At 36.9% G+C, this 19,559-nt stretch overlaps 1 protein-coding gene and 1 pseudogene across 1 annotated transcript; both read left to right on the top strand.

Annotated features, from left to right (window-relative positions):
• Positions 1-252: 252 nt before the first annotated feature.
• LOC114312573 (two pore calcium channel protein 1A pseudogene) lies at positions 253-3,638 on the top strand (annotated as a pseudogene).
• Positions 3,639-8,570: 4,932 nt separating this feature from the next.
• LOC145822526 (uncharacterized) lies at positions 8,571-9,358 on the top strand. The gene is made up of 2 exons (XM_082919747.1): positions 8,571-8,615; positions 8,765-9,358. The coding sequence occupies exons 1-2, from the start codon at positions 8,571-8,573 to the stop codon at positions 9,356-9,358; spliced, it is 639 nt and encodes a 212-aa protein (XP_082775873.1).
• Positions 9,359-19,559: the final 10,201 nt, after the last annotated feature.

Genomic DNA, 19,559 nt, shown 5'->3' with positions numbered 1-19,559 from the left:
CACTGGGAGTAGCGCACCAAAAAGATTGAAATCTGTTGACAGCCGAGCTCCGGGTCGAACTAAGGAGGATCTGAGGGACTACCTCTAGAGGAAACGGCAGAATGTCGAGGTCACATCCCCGTCAAACTGAGAACGCCGTTCTCAGTGAAGTTGGATAGGTTTGAGGCCTTAAAAAGGTTTCATATGCCGAGGTTCCAAATTTATGACAGTAAGTTCGATCCGAACTTTCACGTCGGTTTATATCTAAATTCAATGGCTTTGTATACTGGGAACGAATCGTTGTTGTGTAAGGTATTTCTCTCATCCTTTGGGAAAATCGCATCGGATTATTTTCACAAGTTGCCGAAAGGAATTGTGAAAAGTTAGGAAGGCCTGGTTGAGATGTTTGTGGCCAAGTTTGTTACAAACAAGTTGCAGCCACTAAAGGTAGACTCCCTGATGGCTCTGAAAATTAACGAATGTGAAAGCCTCAGGGCTTATGCCAAAAGGTATTATGAGGTGTTCAACTGAACATCGGAATGCAACTAGGAGTTGGCAATCATGTCTTTTAAGAACGGCCTAGAGGATGATTGCATGCTTCGAAAGTCGCTGGCAAAGACTCTACCAAAAAGTATGGAAGAACTTATGGCAAGGATCGAGAAATATGCCAAAGCTGTAATGACCTAAAAAAAAAAATTTAAAAGGCAGCGCACAATTTAATTAGCAAATTTTTGAATTGGATTGCTGTGTAAATTCTATGCGAAAATAGTTCGGTTTTGTATTTGTTAAAAATAGTATGGTCAGATAGGGTATTTTTGAGGGAAAAAAAAAAAAAGATGTAGAGAATATTATTATGGTTTTTGGTGGGTGGTGGAAGAGAGTCAAGAAGATAATTATGTTTTTAGTGGAGAATATTTGCTAGAGACAAAGGGAAAGGGATGGGACAGTTTATTCTTTATAAAAGAAGATTTTTTTTAGTGAGGGCAAAGAGCATCTTCGAGGTGGAGGAGAAATGATAAGAAAAAAAAACGAAAAAAAGAAAAGGTTAATGTGCTGGGTTTGTGTGTGGTGAGGTGGTGTATGAACTGGGCAAGCATTGTCTAGGTGAAAAGAATAAGAATATATAAAAAAAAAAAAAGTCTCTTCTTGACTTCGGTTTTCATACACACACACACACAGAGAAGGGAGGACGCACTGCTCGCTCTCTCTGGCCCCTCTCTCTAGTTCTGATCTCTAAATTCACTCTCAATTTGTGTGTGCTCGATCTTTCCCTCATCTGAAGAAGAAGAAGATGGATAAAGAAGCTTTTCTTGGAGGAGAAAGCACTGGTGGTGGGAGTAGAGATCGGTCGTCGCACTTCCCTCGAAGATCAAATGCCATCGCTCATGGCTTACCTTACTAGAAGGCCGCTGCTCTTGTTGATCTGGCTGAAGATGATGTTAGTCTTCCTGAGCAAATTTTTGATCAGTCAAGCTATGAAACTGCAACAAAGTTTTAATTCATATTTGTTCAATTTGACTTACTTTGGGCCCTTAATTTCTTTGCTTTGATTGTTTTAAATTTCCTTGAGAAGCCGTTGTGGTGTGCTGAGTATTCTGCATATTCTTGCAGTAATAGAGAGTACTACTTTCTTGGACAGTTGCCATACTTAACTGGTGCAGAGTCTTGTTTATGATGGTGTAACTCTTATCATTCTCATGATACATACCTTCTTTTCCATTTCTTATGAAGGATTTCTTATCTACTAGAAAAGTCATCTTAATCAATTAAAGGGAATTACGGGAGAGCATCATCATTTTGGCTAGAATGCTTGGCACATACTTCAATGTCGTAGCACTTGGGTTTTTATTTCTTCTGTTCTCCAGTTGGGTAGCGTATGTCATGTTTGAAGATACCGAATAGGGAAAGACAATTTTTACTTCTTTCGGCACAACATTGTATCAAACGTTTGTTTTGTTCACCACATCTAACAATCCCGATGCCTGGATTCCTGCATACAAGGCTTCACGTTGCTTCAAAAGTCAGCTTGCAAAACAAGTGTCTGAAAAAGACCATACGAGGAAAAGAATATTAAGGAAAGTCTTTAATCTCACTGATAAAAATAATTGTGGATATCTTAACAAAGAGCAATGTATCCATCAGTTTGAAGAGCTCAATAAATACAGTTCTTAAGGCCAAAGTGAAGAGCTTGGTGAGAGTAACATTTTGATCGATGGAGATCAAAATCCGACAAAATTGAAAATTTGGATTAGCTTTTCTTCATACTTGAGGTAGGGATTTTTTCTACACTTCTTTATGCACTTTTACTTGATTATAAGAAGTTTAGAGTTGTATATAATTTAATTAGAATTTTTGAAAAAAATTGTGATTTATTTGCTTAAAAGAGAAATTTTACGAACAATAAAAAGTTGATGCCCAAATTGTGAAAGTGTAAACTTGGAATATGTTTGTAAGGTTACGAAAGAGTTATGTTTTAAATTTGAACAAAAACAAACTTCGATTCGATTAGTTTTGAAATTTTTACCGATTTGTGACCAAAAGAGCATTTTTAAAGCAAACAAAGGAATTACGTTTAATTTTTGGGGCATTCGATCAAAATAGGATGTCATAACTGAATAATGCTTGGAGAATGAGTTTGGAACGAAAATGATGCTTTCTTGGGCATTAACGGTATTTATTTATTTAATGTATCTGTTAGAATAAAACCAACACGGTTAAAAATGGACCTTGAGAGGTTACTGGACATGATTGTGATATGAAAAATAGTGTAGTTGTTCATATTTGATGAGATGTGGAATAGATTGTATTTATCAAAATTTTTTAGAATTTAATTGTTTAAATATCTATTTAGAAATATATGTTTTGAGTTATCGGTGGAGGATAGCCATGATTGTTGTAGAAATGCATGAGACTTAGGTAAATTGAACCACATTTCCTCATTTGTTGCATTGGACATTGCATTACATTCATTTCATTGGAAATGTATCTGTTTTTGAGAAATGCTTTGGAAATGTATTTGTTTGCGAAAAGTTGAATACTTGGTGAATCTAGGTAGAGGGTGTAGAACCTCGCGGTTAGGTGTCGAGCCTTCCAGTTTACTGGTAAAAATGACAGTGGTAGTGCATTAGGGCCTACTTGTAAACACTCACTTAGAGATTCACAGAGCTTGTATTCATGTAACAGATGTGGTTTAAAATGGAAATGGTTTTATATCTGTTGTTACATCTCAGCATTGCATGCTTTATAAAAAGAGAGATAAGTTGTTTTATCATGAGCATGGCATGGGCATACTCTTCTTTAGTCTTGTCATGGTTCATATGTTGTGTAGTATATCTCTACTGGGCTGTGGCTCACCCTATAAAAAAAATTATTTTAGGTACAAGTGCTATGCCTCCGTCAAGGCATTGACTTGGGAGGACTCGGAGCTAAGGCTTCATTTTTGTTTTATTGTTATTTGTTGAATGTAAGCATAGGGTTGAATTTGCGTTGAGTTGAAACTCCATTTTGTGTAACCAAGAATGTTCTTGGATAAATTTGTAAACCTGTGGGGCACTTATTATCTGTTTGGCTTCCATTTTATACATGTAAAATGTATGCTTGGGATTGGAACTGGGGCATTGAGATGTGAATAGCATGTATTTGGCATTTGGAATTTAATGGAAGTGGATGTATGAAATAGTTAGCTATACATATGTGTTTGTCTATCAGGTGGGTTTTGTAGCTTAAATAGATATACCGTGCCCAATTTTCAGGACGTTACAAGAGTAGAAAATGATACACCAAGAACAAAGGCGCCGAAGCAAGAGAAGAGAAACGGCTCGCCGAAGCGAAGCCGAGGTAATACTGGATTTAACAGGCAAGAAACAGTGTTGAGGACCGCATAAGCAGTCACCACTGTGTTCCAGATCCTGGTTTATAAAGTTCTAGAAAAAATGGAACCAGCCATATTATAGAGCACCGGAGAAGATTCCTAGCGAGTTTATAGGAAGAAGCCTTGGAAAGCATTCTGCTTATTACAATGAGGATGGGTACCTGACTCAGGGGTGTAAAGCCCTGAAGACGCATTTGGAAGATCTGGTCAGACAAGGTCACTTGAGGGACCTAGTAGATGAGGCCAGAACGAGGAAAAAGCAGGCGAGACTACCTTAGGCACCGGTAGTACCACCTCCGCCACAACCACAGCAAGCAGAACCTCAAGTGATCAATGTGATCCACTCGAAGGTTAATGAGAATGATATACGAGGAGAGAACCGAAAGGTGAAACACTTACAGCATGTGTGTCAGGTTCAGCAAAAGAGACTTAGGACAAATGAGTATCAGAGACAGATGGTATCCTTTACTGAGGCAGAGCTAGACATGGTGCAGCATCCACACAACGATGCTCTGGAGGTGACCCTCAAGGTGGGGGAATACTAAGTAAGGTGCGTTCTGATCGACCAAGGTAGCTCTTGCAACATCATGTATGTCAGATGTTATAAGGAGCTTGGCCTTCACCGCGATGATTTGGACCAGTCCAACAACCTAATGGTCGGGTTCAATGGAATGCCAACATGGCCTCTAAGAGCAATAAATCTTGAGGTGCAGGTAAGCACCAGGAAAGTAAGCATAGAGTTTATAGTAATTGACACCCCTTTCCCTTACAATGTTATCTTGGGAAGGCCATGGTTGCACGCAATGAGGGTTGTTCCCTTATTACTGCACCAGTTGTTGCGATTCCCAATGGAGCGTGGAATTGAAGAAGTTAGAATGGATCAAGTACAGGCAAAAAATTGCTCCACAATAACAATGAAATCCACCTGCAATGTGCGAGAGACAGAAATAGCAGAAATTGAAGACGAAGACATGAAAGTTATAGATGATGTTGGCAAAAAACCAACCGAGAAGAGTGAGGAAGCCTTGAAGAAAATTTTAGTCCAAAAAGGGGATAAAGAGCGTTTCTTCCTTCTCGGCTTAGGCCTGGCCGAGGATGAGGAAAGGGAGTTAGAAGCTTTCCTACGGGCCAACATAAAAGTATTCACTTGGATGCCATACGAGATGTCAGGTATTGACCCCGAGGTCACATGCTATATGCTTAATGTAGATAGGTTGGCTAAACTTGTCATCCAGCGAGTGAGGAGGCGAACGTTGATGCATGTTGACGCGGTTAAGGAGGAAGTGGACAAACTGCTGGAAGCCAAAACCATTCGCGAGCTGAACTGCCCTACCTAGCTGTCCAACACTGTGGTAGTAAAAAAGAAGAACGACAAGTGAAGGGTCTACATGGACTTCACTAGTGTCACGACCTAAACCCGCCCCTATAGGTTTAATATCGTAACCGGCTAGTAATCCTTGGATTACCGAAGGCCTCTGAACAGATTAACAAAATTAAGGGGCTAGCGGAAGCAAATACATAAATATAGTTGTCCAAAGAGCTGTGTAAACTTACATGAAATATAATATTTAAAACTTTATATACATAACCAAAAGTCAGCCTTGCATTATACCCATACACATAGTTAAGTACAGCCAACAAAAACATCAAAGTCTGATATACATAAGTAACTAGAACTCATAACATGCGACACGTCCGAATCCTCCACGTGAGGCGCAATGGTTGGCTGACAACAAAACACAAATCCAAACAAAAGCCCTTAGGCTCGGTCTCCAAAATGCCCACCTATACATATCTATACACACAATGAGCTAAGCCCAGTGAATAATATTAAGGTAAAGAGGTTAGTGAACGAAATCCAAACATATCATAAGCGTAAAACAAATCATAACATAATCATTCTCGTATCTGAACATAGTAATGGTACATCCCATAGAATACATCACATATCGTCTTCCGACTAGATTAATCGGTTCCGAATACCGATTAAACACATATCACCACAATGAAGTGACTAACGAGATCTCGTAATCACATGTATGTCATGGACCCACATTTACATGCCGTCGCCCATGACTTAGGACTATCTATGGATGCCATAATAGATTTCAATCATAGGACAATCGTTCACGTAAACAATATCATCTCAGGAATCATAACTTGTTTGGAACATAATTCATATCAACATACCTTTACAGAAATGTTACTCACAGTGGTTCCCGTAAATGGTCAACCGATCCTCGAGTCTTGACCTACAACCACAAGGTACATAACGCAAACATGTTGTATCATTACACATACACCTAGCCAACACGGCTTAACTTCTCATCACATAGGTTTCTTGCTTAACACATTGCTCCAAACACACTTTTGTAATCTCTTAACTTAGTACATTCTTTTCTTAGTGTGTTTTTATTCCAAAACCTCATCACTATGGCTTAATTAAGGCTTAGGAATGCCTAAGATGCAATGAGGATACCAAAACATGAATTGAAACACTTGGTAAATTTTTTGAAAATAAGGTCCCCGCTCGAGCGTATCTTTCCTCGCTCGAGCAGACATGCAAACATGAGAGAGTTCGCTCGAGCGAGACTTTCATCGCTCCAGCGGTCTGTAAACTTGGAGAAAGTACTGGTTGGTCTCAATATACGCTAGAGCTACAACTTCCACGCTCGAGCGGATCAACATTATGCACAGGGTTCGCTCGAGCGTCCAAGTGGTCACTCAAGCAGGCTGTAACAGCCTGCAAAACTACTGGATGCACGAAATGTCCGCTCCAGCGGTAAATCCCCCGCTCAAACGACCTTAAAGAATTTTGGGTTTCCAAAACAGTGCTTTGAGCTTCCAAATGCAAATTCAATGGCAAATTCGTGGATGGCTTGTTCAAAACACTTGGAAAAGTTTTCTAAATCACAAATATATAATTATTTACAATCCCTTAGCTCAAAACTCATGGATTTAGCCAAAATTGAGTTCAAACCTCCATGCATGTATGTTTCAAAAACTCTTTTCCTCAAAGTCCATATTCATAGAAAAATTGAGCTTCTAGACTTCAACATATACAAAACTCTTTCTCAAAACATGATTTAAAAGGCATTAAGTGATGATTCAGATATGCATGAGCCAATTATCTATAATTTCTACATGAAGGATCAAAATTACACTTGATATGGCAAAACCCAACATGCATGAAAACTTCTTTACAAAACTCATCAAACATGGAATTTGCTTTCAAAGCTTGATCTAGTATGCATGCATATTAATTTCATGGTCTCAACTCAACATGATAACAAGGCTTATATTCAAAATGATGATGTAACATTCTTACTTCCATGCATGTAAGAATTATAAGCCAATTCTTCAGTTTCTTGATAAACCCATTAGAAATATATGCAAATGATGATAACAACTCCATGAATGCATCTTTATAACACAAATTCTTCATGAATTATAGATTAGATGCTCACCAAAAGCCTTCAATTACATAAGATCCTTGTCAAACTTGAGCTACTCTGGCAAAATCTTCAACTTCTACTTGAACCTACACTTTCTCTCTCTAAAATGGAATTTCACTCTTACTCTAGAATGAATTCTCAGATTTTCCCACTTGAACCAAGTTTGTTGTGCACAAAAGAGCTTATAAGGCAACTTATATACTTGTGATGTATTAATACATTAATTAGAGCATTTGGTCCATCCAAACACAGCTTAATTAATCAATCTGAATCAATTTTTAATAAAATTTGCCAAATGATTCTAAAAATTTCAAATAACATATTAATGTAACTAATTCTGATTTTCAGATGCCGATAAGGCTTTCAATTTTCATATTAAAACAGAATCCTAGACAGGTATTTCCACAAGTAACAGATAGAAAGCCAAAGATCATGCAAAATACATAATAAACATATAATTTACTTTACCCACTTAATTAACATCCTTAATTACAGATTAGTAGCTAATTACGGATCGGGGTTGTTATAACTAGCCTGAATAAGGCTTATCCTAAAGACAATTTTCCACTGCCCAAGATTGATCAGTTAGTATATGCTACTTCAGAGTAAGGCAGGATAAGCTTCCTAGATGCTTATAGGGGATACCACCAAATAGCAATGTATTTCCCTAATGAGGAGAAGACTGCATTTATCACCCTAAAAGGGATATACTGCTACAGAACTATGCCTTTTGGGTTGAAAAATGCATGAGCAAGATATTCAGACATCTGATTGGCCAAATAGTAGAAGTGTACATTGATGACATGGTCGTGAAGACCAAAGAACTTGAGAATCACCTAGCCGACTTGAAGGCAATTTTCGACATCCTAAAAACATATTGGCTCCGACTCAATGCTTAGAAATATGCATTCGGAGTCGAGTCTGGTAAGTTCCTAGGGTACTTGGTCACCAGAAGGGAGATTGAGGCAAGTCCAGATCAAATCAAGGCCATTATAGACTTGAAGAGCCCGACATCGGCAAAACAAGTACAGATGTTGACTGGAAGAGCCGCAGCCCTGAACAGGTTTATAAGCAGAAGTTCAGATAAGTGTAAGCTATTTTATAGTTTGTTAAAGAAAGCCACAGATTTTTTGTGGACGGAAGAGTGCGAAGTCTCCTTGGCCCACTTGAAAAAGTACCTGACAACAACCCTAGTTCTGTCAAATCCAGTGCCTGGAAAAGAATTGCTCCTATACTTAGCAACTTTAGAGCACGCAGTAAGTGCCATGGTAATCAGAGAAGATAAGGGAGAACAAAGGACAGTATACTATGTGAGTGAAACCTTAGCAAGTGCAGACACCAGGTACTTACCCCTAGAAAAATTGACACTATGGTAATGGCTTCAAAAAAATTGAATTTTTACTTCCAAGCCCACAAGATTGTGGTACTGATTGAGCATCCTTTCAAGTCCCTATTACAGCAAGGAGATCTTACAGGCAGGGTAGCCAGATGGGGAATAGTGTTGGGCCAATATGACTTGGAGTTTAGGTCCAGAACAGCAATTAAAGGCCAAGTTCTGACCGATTTCGTAGCCGAGTTCACCTCTGGTGCCATCCCGCATCGGACTTCGACAAGCCGCGGCTTGGGATGCCCAGGGAAGCAAGAAGAAACCCAAATGGGGCCCAAGAACCCCACTCAAGCAAAACAGAAGAAAGAAGAGAAACCAAAGCCCTGCGACATCTACATCAGTAACTCCTTCTGCGTATTTGTTGATGGAAGTTTAAACCACCAAGGAGCCGGGGCAGGAGTGGTGTTAGTATCGATAGATGGGAGAATGTTAGAGCAATCTATTCGTTTAGGGTTTAAGGCCTCAAACAATGAAGCAGAGTATGAGGCCCTGATCGCAAGGTTGAAGTTAGCAGTAGTAATGGAAGCCGATGAGGTGGTAGTCTTCTGTGACTCCCAACTTATTGTGAATCAGGCGACAGGCGAGTATGCAGCCGGAGATGAAAGAATGATAGCTTATGTCAAAGAAGTTGTTAGACTGTTAGCCTTGTTCCAGGATTACCGGTAACAGCAGGTTTGCCGAGATAATAACAACCATGCCGATGCCTTAGCTAACCTGGCTAGTGCAATGAAATCAAGAGAGGCAAGGACAATAATGGTTGATTATTTGTCTGGCCCAAGTGTGGAACCACTGATCACAGAGTATGAAGCAATATGTGTGGAGATAAGCCCAAGCTGGATGGATTCAATAGTAATGTTCTTGAGGGACGACAAGATGCCAAATGATTGCAAAGAGGAGCATAAGACCAAATTGAATTCGACAAGGTTTAGCCTAACAGCAGAAGGCCATCTCTATAAAAGGTCCTTTACGGGGGCCCTTTTGAGATGTGTGCACCCCTCATAGGTTGAAGACTTCTTGTATGAAATACATGAAAAAGTATGTGGAAGCTATACTAGGGACAGATTAGTTACTCATAGGGCCATTACTCAAGGGTGCTGGTGGCCCTACAAGCAAAAGGATGTTGAAGCTTACGTCAAAAAATACGAGAAATGTCGGAGGTTTACGCCTTTGATACATGAATCAGCAGTAGATTTAAACCCTATATCCAGTCCTTGGCCATTTTCCATATGGTAGAGTTGAACCACATTTTCCATATAGTAGAGTTAAACTAAGCTTGCGATGTTTCCAATTGAAACATGATGCATAATTTAGATTTGCCATATGGTAGAGTTGAATTACACTTGCCATATAGTAGAATTGAACTAAGTTTGCGATGTTTCCAATTGAAACATGATAAATAAACTTAGACTTTTCATATGGTAAAGTCGAATTACACTTGCCATATAGTAGAATTGAACTAAGCTTACGATGTTTCCGATTTAAACATGACGAATAAACTTAGACTTGTCATATGTTAAAATTGAATTGCACTTTCCATACGGTAGAGTTAAACTAAGTTTGCAATGTTTCCAATTGAAACTTGATGAATAACTTAGACTTGCCACATGGTAGAGTTGAACTAAGTTTGCGATGTTTCAGATTGAAACATAATGAATAACTTAGACTTACCATATGGTAGAGTTGAACTAATTTTGCGATGTTTCCGATTGAAACATAACGAATAACTTAGACTTGTCATATGGTAGAGTTGAATTACACTTGCAATATGGTAGAGTTGAACTAAGTTTGCGATGTTTCCGATTGAAACATGACGAATAAACTTAGACTTGCTATATGGTAGAGTTGAATTACACTTGCCATATAGTAGAGTTGAACTAAGTTTGCAATGTTTCTGATTGAAACATGACGAATAAACTTAGACTTGTCATATGGTAGAGTTGAATTACACTTACCATATGGGAGAGTTGAACTAAGTTTGCGATGTTTCCAATTGAAACATGACAACTAACTTAGACCTTCCATGAGGGTAGAGTTGAACTAAGTTCGCGATGCTTCGGCACAAAACATGACGAATAACTTAGACTTGCCATATTGGTAAAGTTGAACTAAGTCTACGATGTTTCGACATGAAACATGACGACTAACTTAGACTTTCTGTGATGATAGAGTTGAACTAAGTCTGCGATGTTTTAGCATGGAACAAGGCGAAACTGGCCATGACTTGGTCAGTTTGAAAAGAAAGCCGAGGAGTATGGTACTCTCAGTGCACTAAGGTTATGCCTTAAGTGCTTCATTTGGGCGAGCCAAACATAATGACCTCAGCCAAAGAATGTCTAAGAGAGACTTAGGCGATAACCATGTGATGCGTCCTTAATGTGAACATAAGTGGTACTTAGGTTCACATTAGGGGACAGGAAGTGGGAATGAGCATAGCACTTGTGAAATTTTTTGTAAAAATTTGCAAATTGATCTTATTCGAGATCATTAACAAGTGACACTATCTGAGATAAGTCAATCTGAGATGGCAATACTGTATTGTACCTGAAGTGTAATTATCCGAAATATCCAACCAGGTTGTTAGACTTGGAAATGTGAAGTCCTGCCAGAAGACAACAGGTATAAGTGAAAAAAAACACTTGTAAAAAGTTGATGAAAAAATGTTATAAGTGCAATTTAGCCGAGATAACTAACAAGAGTTGTCATCCGAGATTTGGATGTATATGAGGTTCTAGGATTCGAGGTGAGGAACCAAGTTGTCAGACTTGAAAAGTTAAGAAAAATTCTAAGTATGAAAAAATATACAAGACAGAGAAAATATAGAAAGCATACATGAGAGCAATATTCAACACTTAGAAGAAAAGAGAAGACTTGCATTGAAAATAGACAACTTGTTCAAGTACATAAACAGGCACATCGGGTCGACAAAATAGGTGCTGTTCAAAATAGAGAAGAAAATACAACTACAAAGAAAAAAAAGTACAATGGGAAGAAAAATTCCTAAGTACTAGGATCTTATGCACTGATCTCAGACTATTCAACCTCGGCTGTTGGCATTGTTTCGGTCTCTGCAGACAGTTGGACAGACTTTTTAGCTGCGATTTCAGCTTCGATTTCCAGAAGAGTCTGGTCTAGGCTCTTTGCAGTGGTAGTGATCTCGATTTCAGAAGTGTTGGCCTCTTTTGGTGAGGCGCTCTTGGAGACCTCATCCCCATCCTCCTCAATTAAGTCCAGGACTTGATCATTTAGAGTAGAGGACTTGACCCCAGTAGCAACTTCAGATTCTCTCTCTGCAACCTCGGCCTCAGCCTCTTTCTTGTCTTCAGTCTCCTCGTCGTCGGCCTCTTCTACTTCCTCGGCCTCATTCTCAGATTGATTAGAAGACGGAGGGAAAGGGACATTGAGTTGACCGATGTCACGGAGGAGTGAGTCCTCGGGGACAGACAGCTTTTTGAGGGCTGTCATCCAACCGAGATAGTAGCCTTTGTTGCAAGCCATGTTGACTTGTTTTCACACATTGACCTGCCCCTCAGAGTAGGCCTTGTCATCTGCTCCTTGCTGGTTAGTGCCTTTGCTAGTTTCTTCTCAACTTCAACAGCTTTCTTTTCAGTGGCATTGGCAATGGCTTCAGCTTTGGCAATAGTAACTTGGTCTTGTTGCTTCATGTGCTTCTCTTTTTAGATATTGAGTTACTAGATGCATGAGCATGTTGGATTAACTATAAGGAGGTGGAGTAGATTGCCCAGTTATGACATCAAGGATGTCAGTAAAGAAGGTCTTCTACAACAAGTGGTCGGCGAGACATGTCGTCATTGGTTACAGCGATGGTTACTCGTTAGCATGCAGCAGATATGGTGATTGGAGGTTTGTCAAGGTCGTAGGCTAGGAGCTTAGGACCTTGGTGTTTCTTGTTCCTAGTCCTAGCGGCAGGATTATCGCTATGTCGTTGTTTGCACTGACATTGAGATGGTGATTGATACGTAGAGTAGCTGATAAATTGCTTAGCTGCTAGTCTGGTTCAGCTGGTAGAGTTTGAACCTTGGGCACGAATGGAGTATTCATAGTAATGAATGCTTCAAGAACAGCGATGATGGTTTGCAGAGGCCAAGAGAAAGAGAGTTTAGAGGCACAGGTAGAGACGAAGTGAGAAAATGAAAAGGTTTTGCCAGGATTGGAAAAAGATGGCAAAAAGTTATGATTTTGATTCTCGACATGCCCGCGCTAACATCAGGCGGCGGTGGATAGAACCGATGCGACATAATGGGGATGTGATTGGTATGCTCCAATCTGATGATGATCTTGATTGAGAAGTCCAATCTTAGTTGAGATATTGATCTCGGTTGATATGACGATCTTGGTTGACATGATGATTTCAGTTAAGATGTTGATATTGGTTGAAATGATGATCTCGGTTGAGATGCTGAAATTGTATAGGGGGCAGAACTGTCATGATCTCTACTAATAATGTGATCTCTGTCGAGATGTTGGACTTGGATGAGATAGAACATGATGGTTCTTAGTTCTTGATTCTTGATTCTTGATTCTTGATTCTTGATTTTTGACGAGTGGACATTTGAGTCCTTATTTCTTTACATCGGCGAGTCATGATTTTGGTCGGAAGAGTATCTCTAATATATTATTTAGCCAACATGTTAAAAGATAAAAGAATGTAGGTTCCATCACCCCAGGTTTCCGAGGTAATAAAACCTAGGGGGCAGTTGTGGGGACATATTTTTTGGGCAATCCACGTGGCTAAGGTTGTTAGCCGAGCTGCCACTTGGGCGGACCATGGTGCCAAGATATGGTGCAGTAATACCGGAATCCAAGATAATTAGATAGAGGATTAGAGTCTTAGATGACATCAAGCTACCTATTTGGATAGAGATGAGACTCTTGAAGGAGTTAATCTTAATCTAAATAGTGTGAGTTGTGATATATGTTATCCTTGTAAAGGATAGAATCCCATGAAGTAAGACTTCTAAGAGAAGTTGGACACTGATCCTTATAAAAGTAAGGTACTCTCGTGGGTCTGAGATAAGTTCTTTCTTGTGAGTTTAAGAACAATTTGTTATCTTTAAGAGATACTAATTACTGACTTGATCGTCGGATTGCTCCCAGGTGGACGAACCACCGCCGGATTCTTATCTTCTTGTGTAGATTGTTGGGCTTAATCTATTTTGCCGGTGCTCTCCAGTTGAGTTCCCCCTCTTGGTTGTGTGGTAAAAAATCAACACCCATAATTATTATTATGAGATTGATCAATAAGTTCTTTTGGACTTGTAATCCATATAATGCCATATTTTTTTTATAATCCATTTAGTCTTTTTTGATGTGTAATGACATTTATCCCCCACATTGAAGTGTCACATTTGAAAAAAATATACTAAGAAGTTTTTTAGTGTCACATCATACTCACTACGTTGGAGTGTCATATTTGGAAAAAGTAAACTAAAGAGTTTTTAATTTTTTGCAGTGTCATATCATACCCGTCATGTTACGGTGTCACATGTCACGTGTGAAAAAAGTACACTAATGAATTTTTAATTTTTTTTAGAGTGTCACACCATACTCGTCACGCTGTTTCATTTGGAAAAAGTACATTAATGAGTTTTAAATTTTTTTGGAATATCATAACATACGCGTTGCGTTGTCACATTTGGAAAAAGTAAAAGTACACTAATGAGTTTTTTATTTTTTTAGAGTGCTACATATGTATCACATTGTCACATTTAGAAAAAGTAAAAGTACATTACTGAGTTTTTAGTTTTTTTAGTATGTCATATCATACTCGTCATGTTATCACATTTGGAAAAAAGTAGACTAATGGGTTTTTAATTTTTTGAGAGTGTCACATCATATCCATCACGTTGTCACATTTGGGCTACATTATCATATTTAGAAAAAGTACACTAATAAGTTTTTAGTTTGTTTGAAGTGTCACATCATACCGTTACGTTGTCACATTTGGGTAGCGTTATAATATTTAGAAAAAGTACACTAATCTTTTGGGAAGTGGGTTAAAAATTACTTTCCAGCTTTTAACACATTTTTTGTCACATCCATCTCTCATATTTTTTACACATTTTTTCAAAAAAAGTCAAAAAGTTAACTTTTAACCATCTTCCTAAAACACTCCTAATAAGTTTTTAGTTCTTTTGAAGTGTCACATCTCGCAACGTTGTCACATTTGAAAAAAAATACATAGAGTTTTTAATTTTTTTTGGAGTGTCACATTATACCCACAACGTTGTCACATTCGAGAAAAGTAAACTAAAGAGTTTTTATTCTTTTTTTTTTTTGAGTAAATGATTTAGAGTTTTAAATCATACCCGTCACGTTGTCACGTTTGAGAAAAATACATTAAGAAATTTTTAATTTTTTTGAAGTGTCACATTATACCTACCATGTTGGAGTATCACATTAATACCTGCCACATTGGAGTGTCACATCATACCTGTCACATTACTAAAACGGCAGTCGTCTACCAAAATAAAAAATAGGACTACACAAGATAAAACTCTCCACTAACAGGACTTAACAGATCAATAGAAAAAATTTAAAACTAATTGGAGTATTTTTTGTGAGATAGAACTTATTTAGTTCCCCCCCCCCCCAAATATCAAACTAGCGTCAATTTTGCGAGAGAGTCTTGAGATAAAAACATTGTTTATGAAGGGTTAAAGTGGCTAAATTAGTAAATAGAACAAAACACACTAATTTAGTTAATAAGAGAAAATATCATATTCAAATCATAATAATTTCATTTTTCTCTCACAACCCTCACATCCAAACTAAAAAAAATAAAAAATTCTTTCCATACAAAACTAATTTAGCTAGGCTAAATTAACTAAAAAGTCATACTAAATTAGTTCTTCCCAAACGAAAGTAAAATATTATAAATTAATTGTTCGAAGAAAATGAACAAATTTCTTGTGCTTGTCAATTGAAGTTCAAAAAGTAAAAGAGTTAGAATATTAAATTTTCTATCAAATAAATAACTAAACGTCTCACATGCGTGTAGAGTTTACAATTTTGCGAACCCCACATCCATATGAGATACTTAGTCATTTATTTGGTAAAAATTTAAGGCCTATAATATTTTCAAAAGAGTAATATTAGAGATCCACACATTTATATTCACAAATTTACATACAATGATATGGTATGAGAATTTGGCCCATCATCATGAAGTGTATAATAAATTAAAAATTAACACATATCTTACGACATTAGTACAAATAAAATTATAAATAATTTTTAAAACTCTTAAATATTTTTCCATAACTAATTACAAGCTACATGACACACCATGTGCTTGCATAAATTTAAACTAACTTTTAATAATTGGATTTGAAGTAATAATGGCTACATAGGTACTTGCAAGGTACATGGCACACCATGAGCTGTGCATACTTTTTATTTTTTTGTTTTTAACAATTTTTTAATATTTTAAGTAATTTTTTTAATTTTTAAACATACTTAACACAAACACATTTAAAAAGTATAATGTTTATGAAATTTTTTTTTAAAGAATTCACTAAATATTAAAAATATAAAAAAAAATTAAAAATTTAATATATTTTTCGTATTTTTTATGTATTTATTAATTTTTAAAAATATTTTTTCACAAATATTTTACTATTTAAATACATCTAAGTAAGGTACATCTAAAAAAATTTTAAAAATTACTTAAAATTTTAAAAATATTTACTAAAAACAACAAAACATGAAAAATAAAAAAACTAAATTTTCAAAAAACTAAAACCGAACTCACTGAATATTTTGCACATAACCAATGTGAATTTTTTTTTTTTTTTTCACTCAGATTCTCTACTGGACCATGTTGTTTAGGTTTATGGGATCTACCATGAGTCCTGTTTCGATATTCCAAATCGTTTAATGTATATAAATCGTCGAGTATTTTATTCTTGCAAAAAATTATGCCAATCGGATATCGATAACTACTTGATGGAATCAAATCTCTACCAAGAATTTATTTTCAAAATCATATTTACTGTTGACAGAAATATGATTTGATCAAGTGGCTATCGATATCCGATTAAAGTAATATTTTACAATAATGAAGTACTTGGCGAGTTTTACATATTCTACGATTCGGATTATCGAAACAGGACTCGTGGTGGGCCTTCATGAGCCCAACAATAAATTTTAATTTAATCTCAAATTGGAGAAAAGCCCAACTTTTTTTTCCTTTTTCCATAATTGGTGGGAGGGAAATTAGGAAGAAAAAAATTACATCAGGTAACGCAGTAAGACTCAAAAAAAAGGTAATGAGTAAGACTCAAATTTAGGAAACTTATCATCTCGTCCACTAGATTAATCATTGATTTTCCAATATGAGATTAGCTTTAGTTTCTTGAAGAGTTTATTTATTTTATTTTACAATGTGGAATTGCTTAAGACTCAATATCTAGCTGATATGGGATGTATTAGATTACTACATCATTTTATTCAACAAATATACATTGTTTTTATGCCAAACTAAAATTTTAAAGATATTTTTTTAACGCTATATTTAGTTAGAAAATTTGAAAAAGAAATTGAAAAGATATGTAGAATTAAGTGAAATGTAAATATATTTTATTCACATTATACCTATTTTCTTTATTTTTTTTTCCAAATTTTTTTTTAAATTCTCTAACTAAACACAGCGTAAAAAATATATGAATTATATTAACCAAGGCTAGGGAAGGGAATATATGCAGAAGAGGAGGTTCATATCATCGCCATTCCAAAGTCAATTGAGAATTCAATATTTGATACAATTATTGGTCCTATATGGGCAAAAATTGACAAAATAAAAAAATAGTTTTATCCAAGTAAAAATTTGACGAAATAATAAGAAACTATGCAAAAGTTACTTGCCAAACATAAAAAGTTCGCAGTGAGCTAATATCGCCACCACAACTTTCGTCACCACTAGAAATTCTACTATTGCTTTTCACATCTCTCTCTCACTCTTCAATCTCCTTTCCACGTATGCCGTCATCATTATCGATTGCTTGCCTCTGTCATCACACAATCACCATTGACGTCTCTTGAATGCCACCACCTCTACACCATTGTAATCTCCTCTCTCTCAAATCGACCCCTCAATTTGAACTCTCCCCTTGCCCCTTTCGCTTTAATCTCCTCTCCTTGGTCGATTTATTTTTTTCAATCTCCTCCTCTTTTTGTAGCGCGGCCTCTATTAATTGTTGGGTATACTTCTTTATTAAAGTCTGAGATTCAATTGATTTCACTACGTTAAAATTGGGCTTTAGCAGCGGTTTTTTATCGCCGTTAAAGCCTTTAACGGTGGTATTAACAGCGGTTTCGTTACCGTCGTTTATGCGTGTGTCGGAAAAAGTGAAACCGTCGTAAAAAGGCAAATTACCGTCGTTAAAAGTCGACCAAAAACGGCAGTTTTTTACCGCCGTAAATAGGTTCAATTTTTCAAAAAATAATTCTTTCTTCTTGCACTCCCCAAATTTTGAACCCAAGACCTCTCATCCACCAACACCAACCACTCTGCCATAGCCACTCTTTATGAAATATATTCCCTAAATAAATATTTAAATATTACTTTTACTTTATTGTAGATGGTTTCGCCGGAGCTCGCCGGAGTTTCGCCGGAGCACGCCGGAGTTTCGCTGGAGCTCCGCTGGCAAAGACCGCCGTCATTAACGGCGGTAATGATTGGGCATTAGCGGCGGTTTTGTTACCTCCGTTAAAAGTGGACATTAACGGCGGTTTCGTTACCGCCGTTAAAAGTGGGTTTCGTTACCGTCGTTAATAGTACCTTTAACGGCGGTTTTCGTTACCGCCGTTAAAAAAACCGCCGTTAATGTCCTATTTTGGCGTAGTGTTTGTTAAAAAATTTTAATTTGACTTAGTTTAGGTATAATATATTTTTTATATATTATATTTGTAAAGACCCAATTCAATTTGGAAACAACTAAGGTTTGATAATAAATCATAGATTCACAATATTGTTTTTCTCAAGAAAAAGTGAGCGGCTGCTACAACTTTGAGAAAACCAATTCAGTGGAAAAAAAGTTGAGGGTGTGTGCTCTGTTTGTTTGTGGTGTATTTCGACAGCTTTAGTGAAGTTGATTTGGGTTAATTATTTTGGATCTTCTACAATTCTGGTTTCGAAGATTTTGGTTCTTTTATTTGGTGAGGTCTTTCCTCTTTATTTATTTGTGATTATTTAGAATTCACCTAAGGGTGGTTTGTGAGACTATTCGTGTCTCGTTTGTAATTGTTTGGAAACTTCTTTGGTTGATAGTGGAATCGGATTTCGATCCCGTGGACGTACCTCACATTGAGGGAACCACGTAAAAATTCTTGTATTGCTTTTGATTTAATTTTTCTGCATTAATTTTTATCCCATTGATTGGTTTACTTGTGGGGAATCATAGATTTTTCCTAACAACTGGTATCAGAGCTTACGGTTTATTTGGGTTTATTTATTTGTGTAAATCAATGGAGGGGAATGTGGGTCGTATGTCTAGCTTCAATGGAAGTAATTGGGTAACTTGGAAAACTAAAATGGAGAACCTATTATTTTGTAAAGATTTGTATGGACCCATTGAGGGCGATAGTGGCAAAACCGAGGGTATGAAAGATGATGAATGGAATAGGCTTAATCGAAAAGTCGTTGGTGTTATCCGTCAATGGATTGATGACAGTGTGTTTCATCATGTTGCTACTGAAACTTCAGCACATGATTTATGAAAAAAATTAGAAGGCCTTTATGATAGGAAATCAGCCACAAATAAAGTTTTTCTGTTTCGTAAGTTGGTTAATTTAAAATATAAATAGGGCAGCCCTATTCCGGAATATCTGAATGAAATAAAGAGTATTG

This window comes from Camellia sinensis, chromosome 1 (assembly GCF_055761805.1).
Source record: "Camellia sinensis isolate YWXY chromosome 1, ASM5576180v1, whole genome shotgun sequence".
Classification (NCBI taxonomy): Eukaryota; Viridiplantae; Streptophyta; class Magnoliopsida; order Ericales; family Theaceae; genus Camellia; species Camellia sinensis.
The sequence above is the reverse complement of the archived record's forward strand: the minus strand, read 5'-3'. Positions and strand labels throughout refer to the sequence as shown.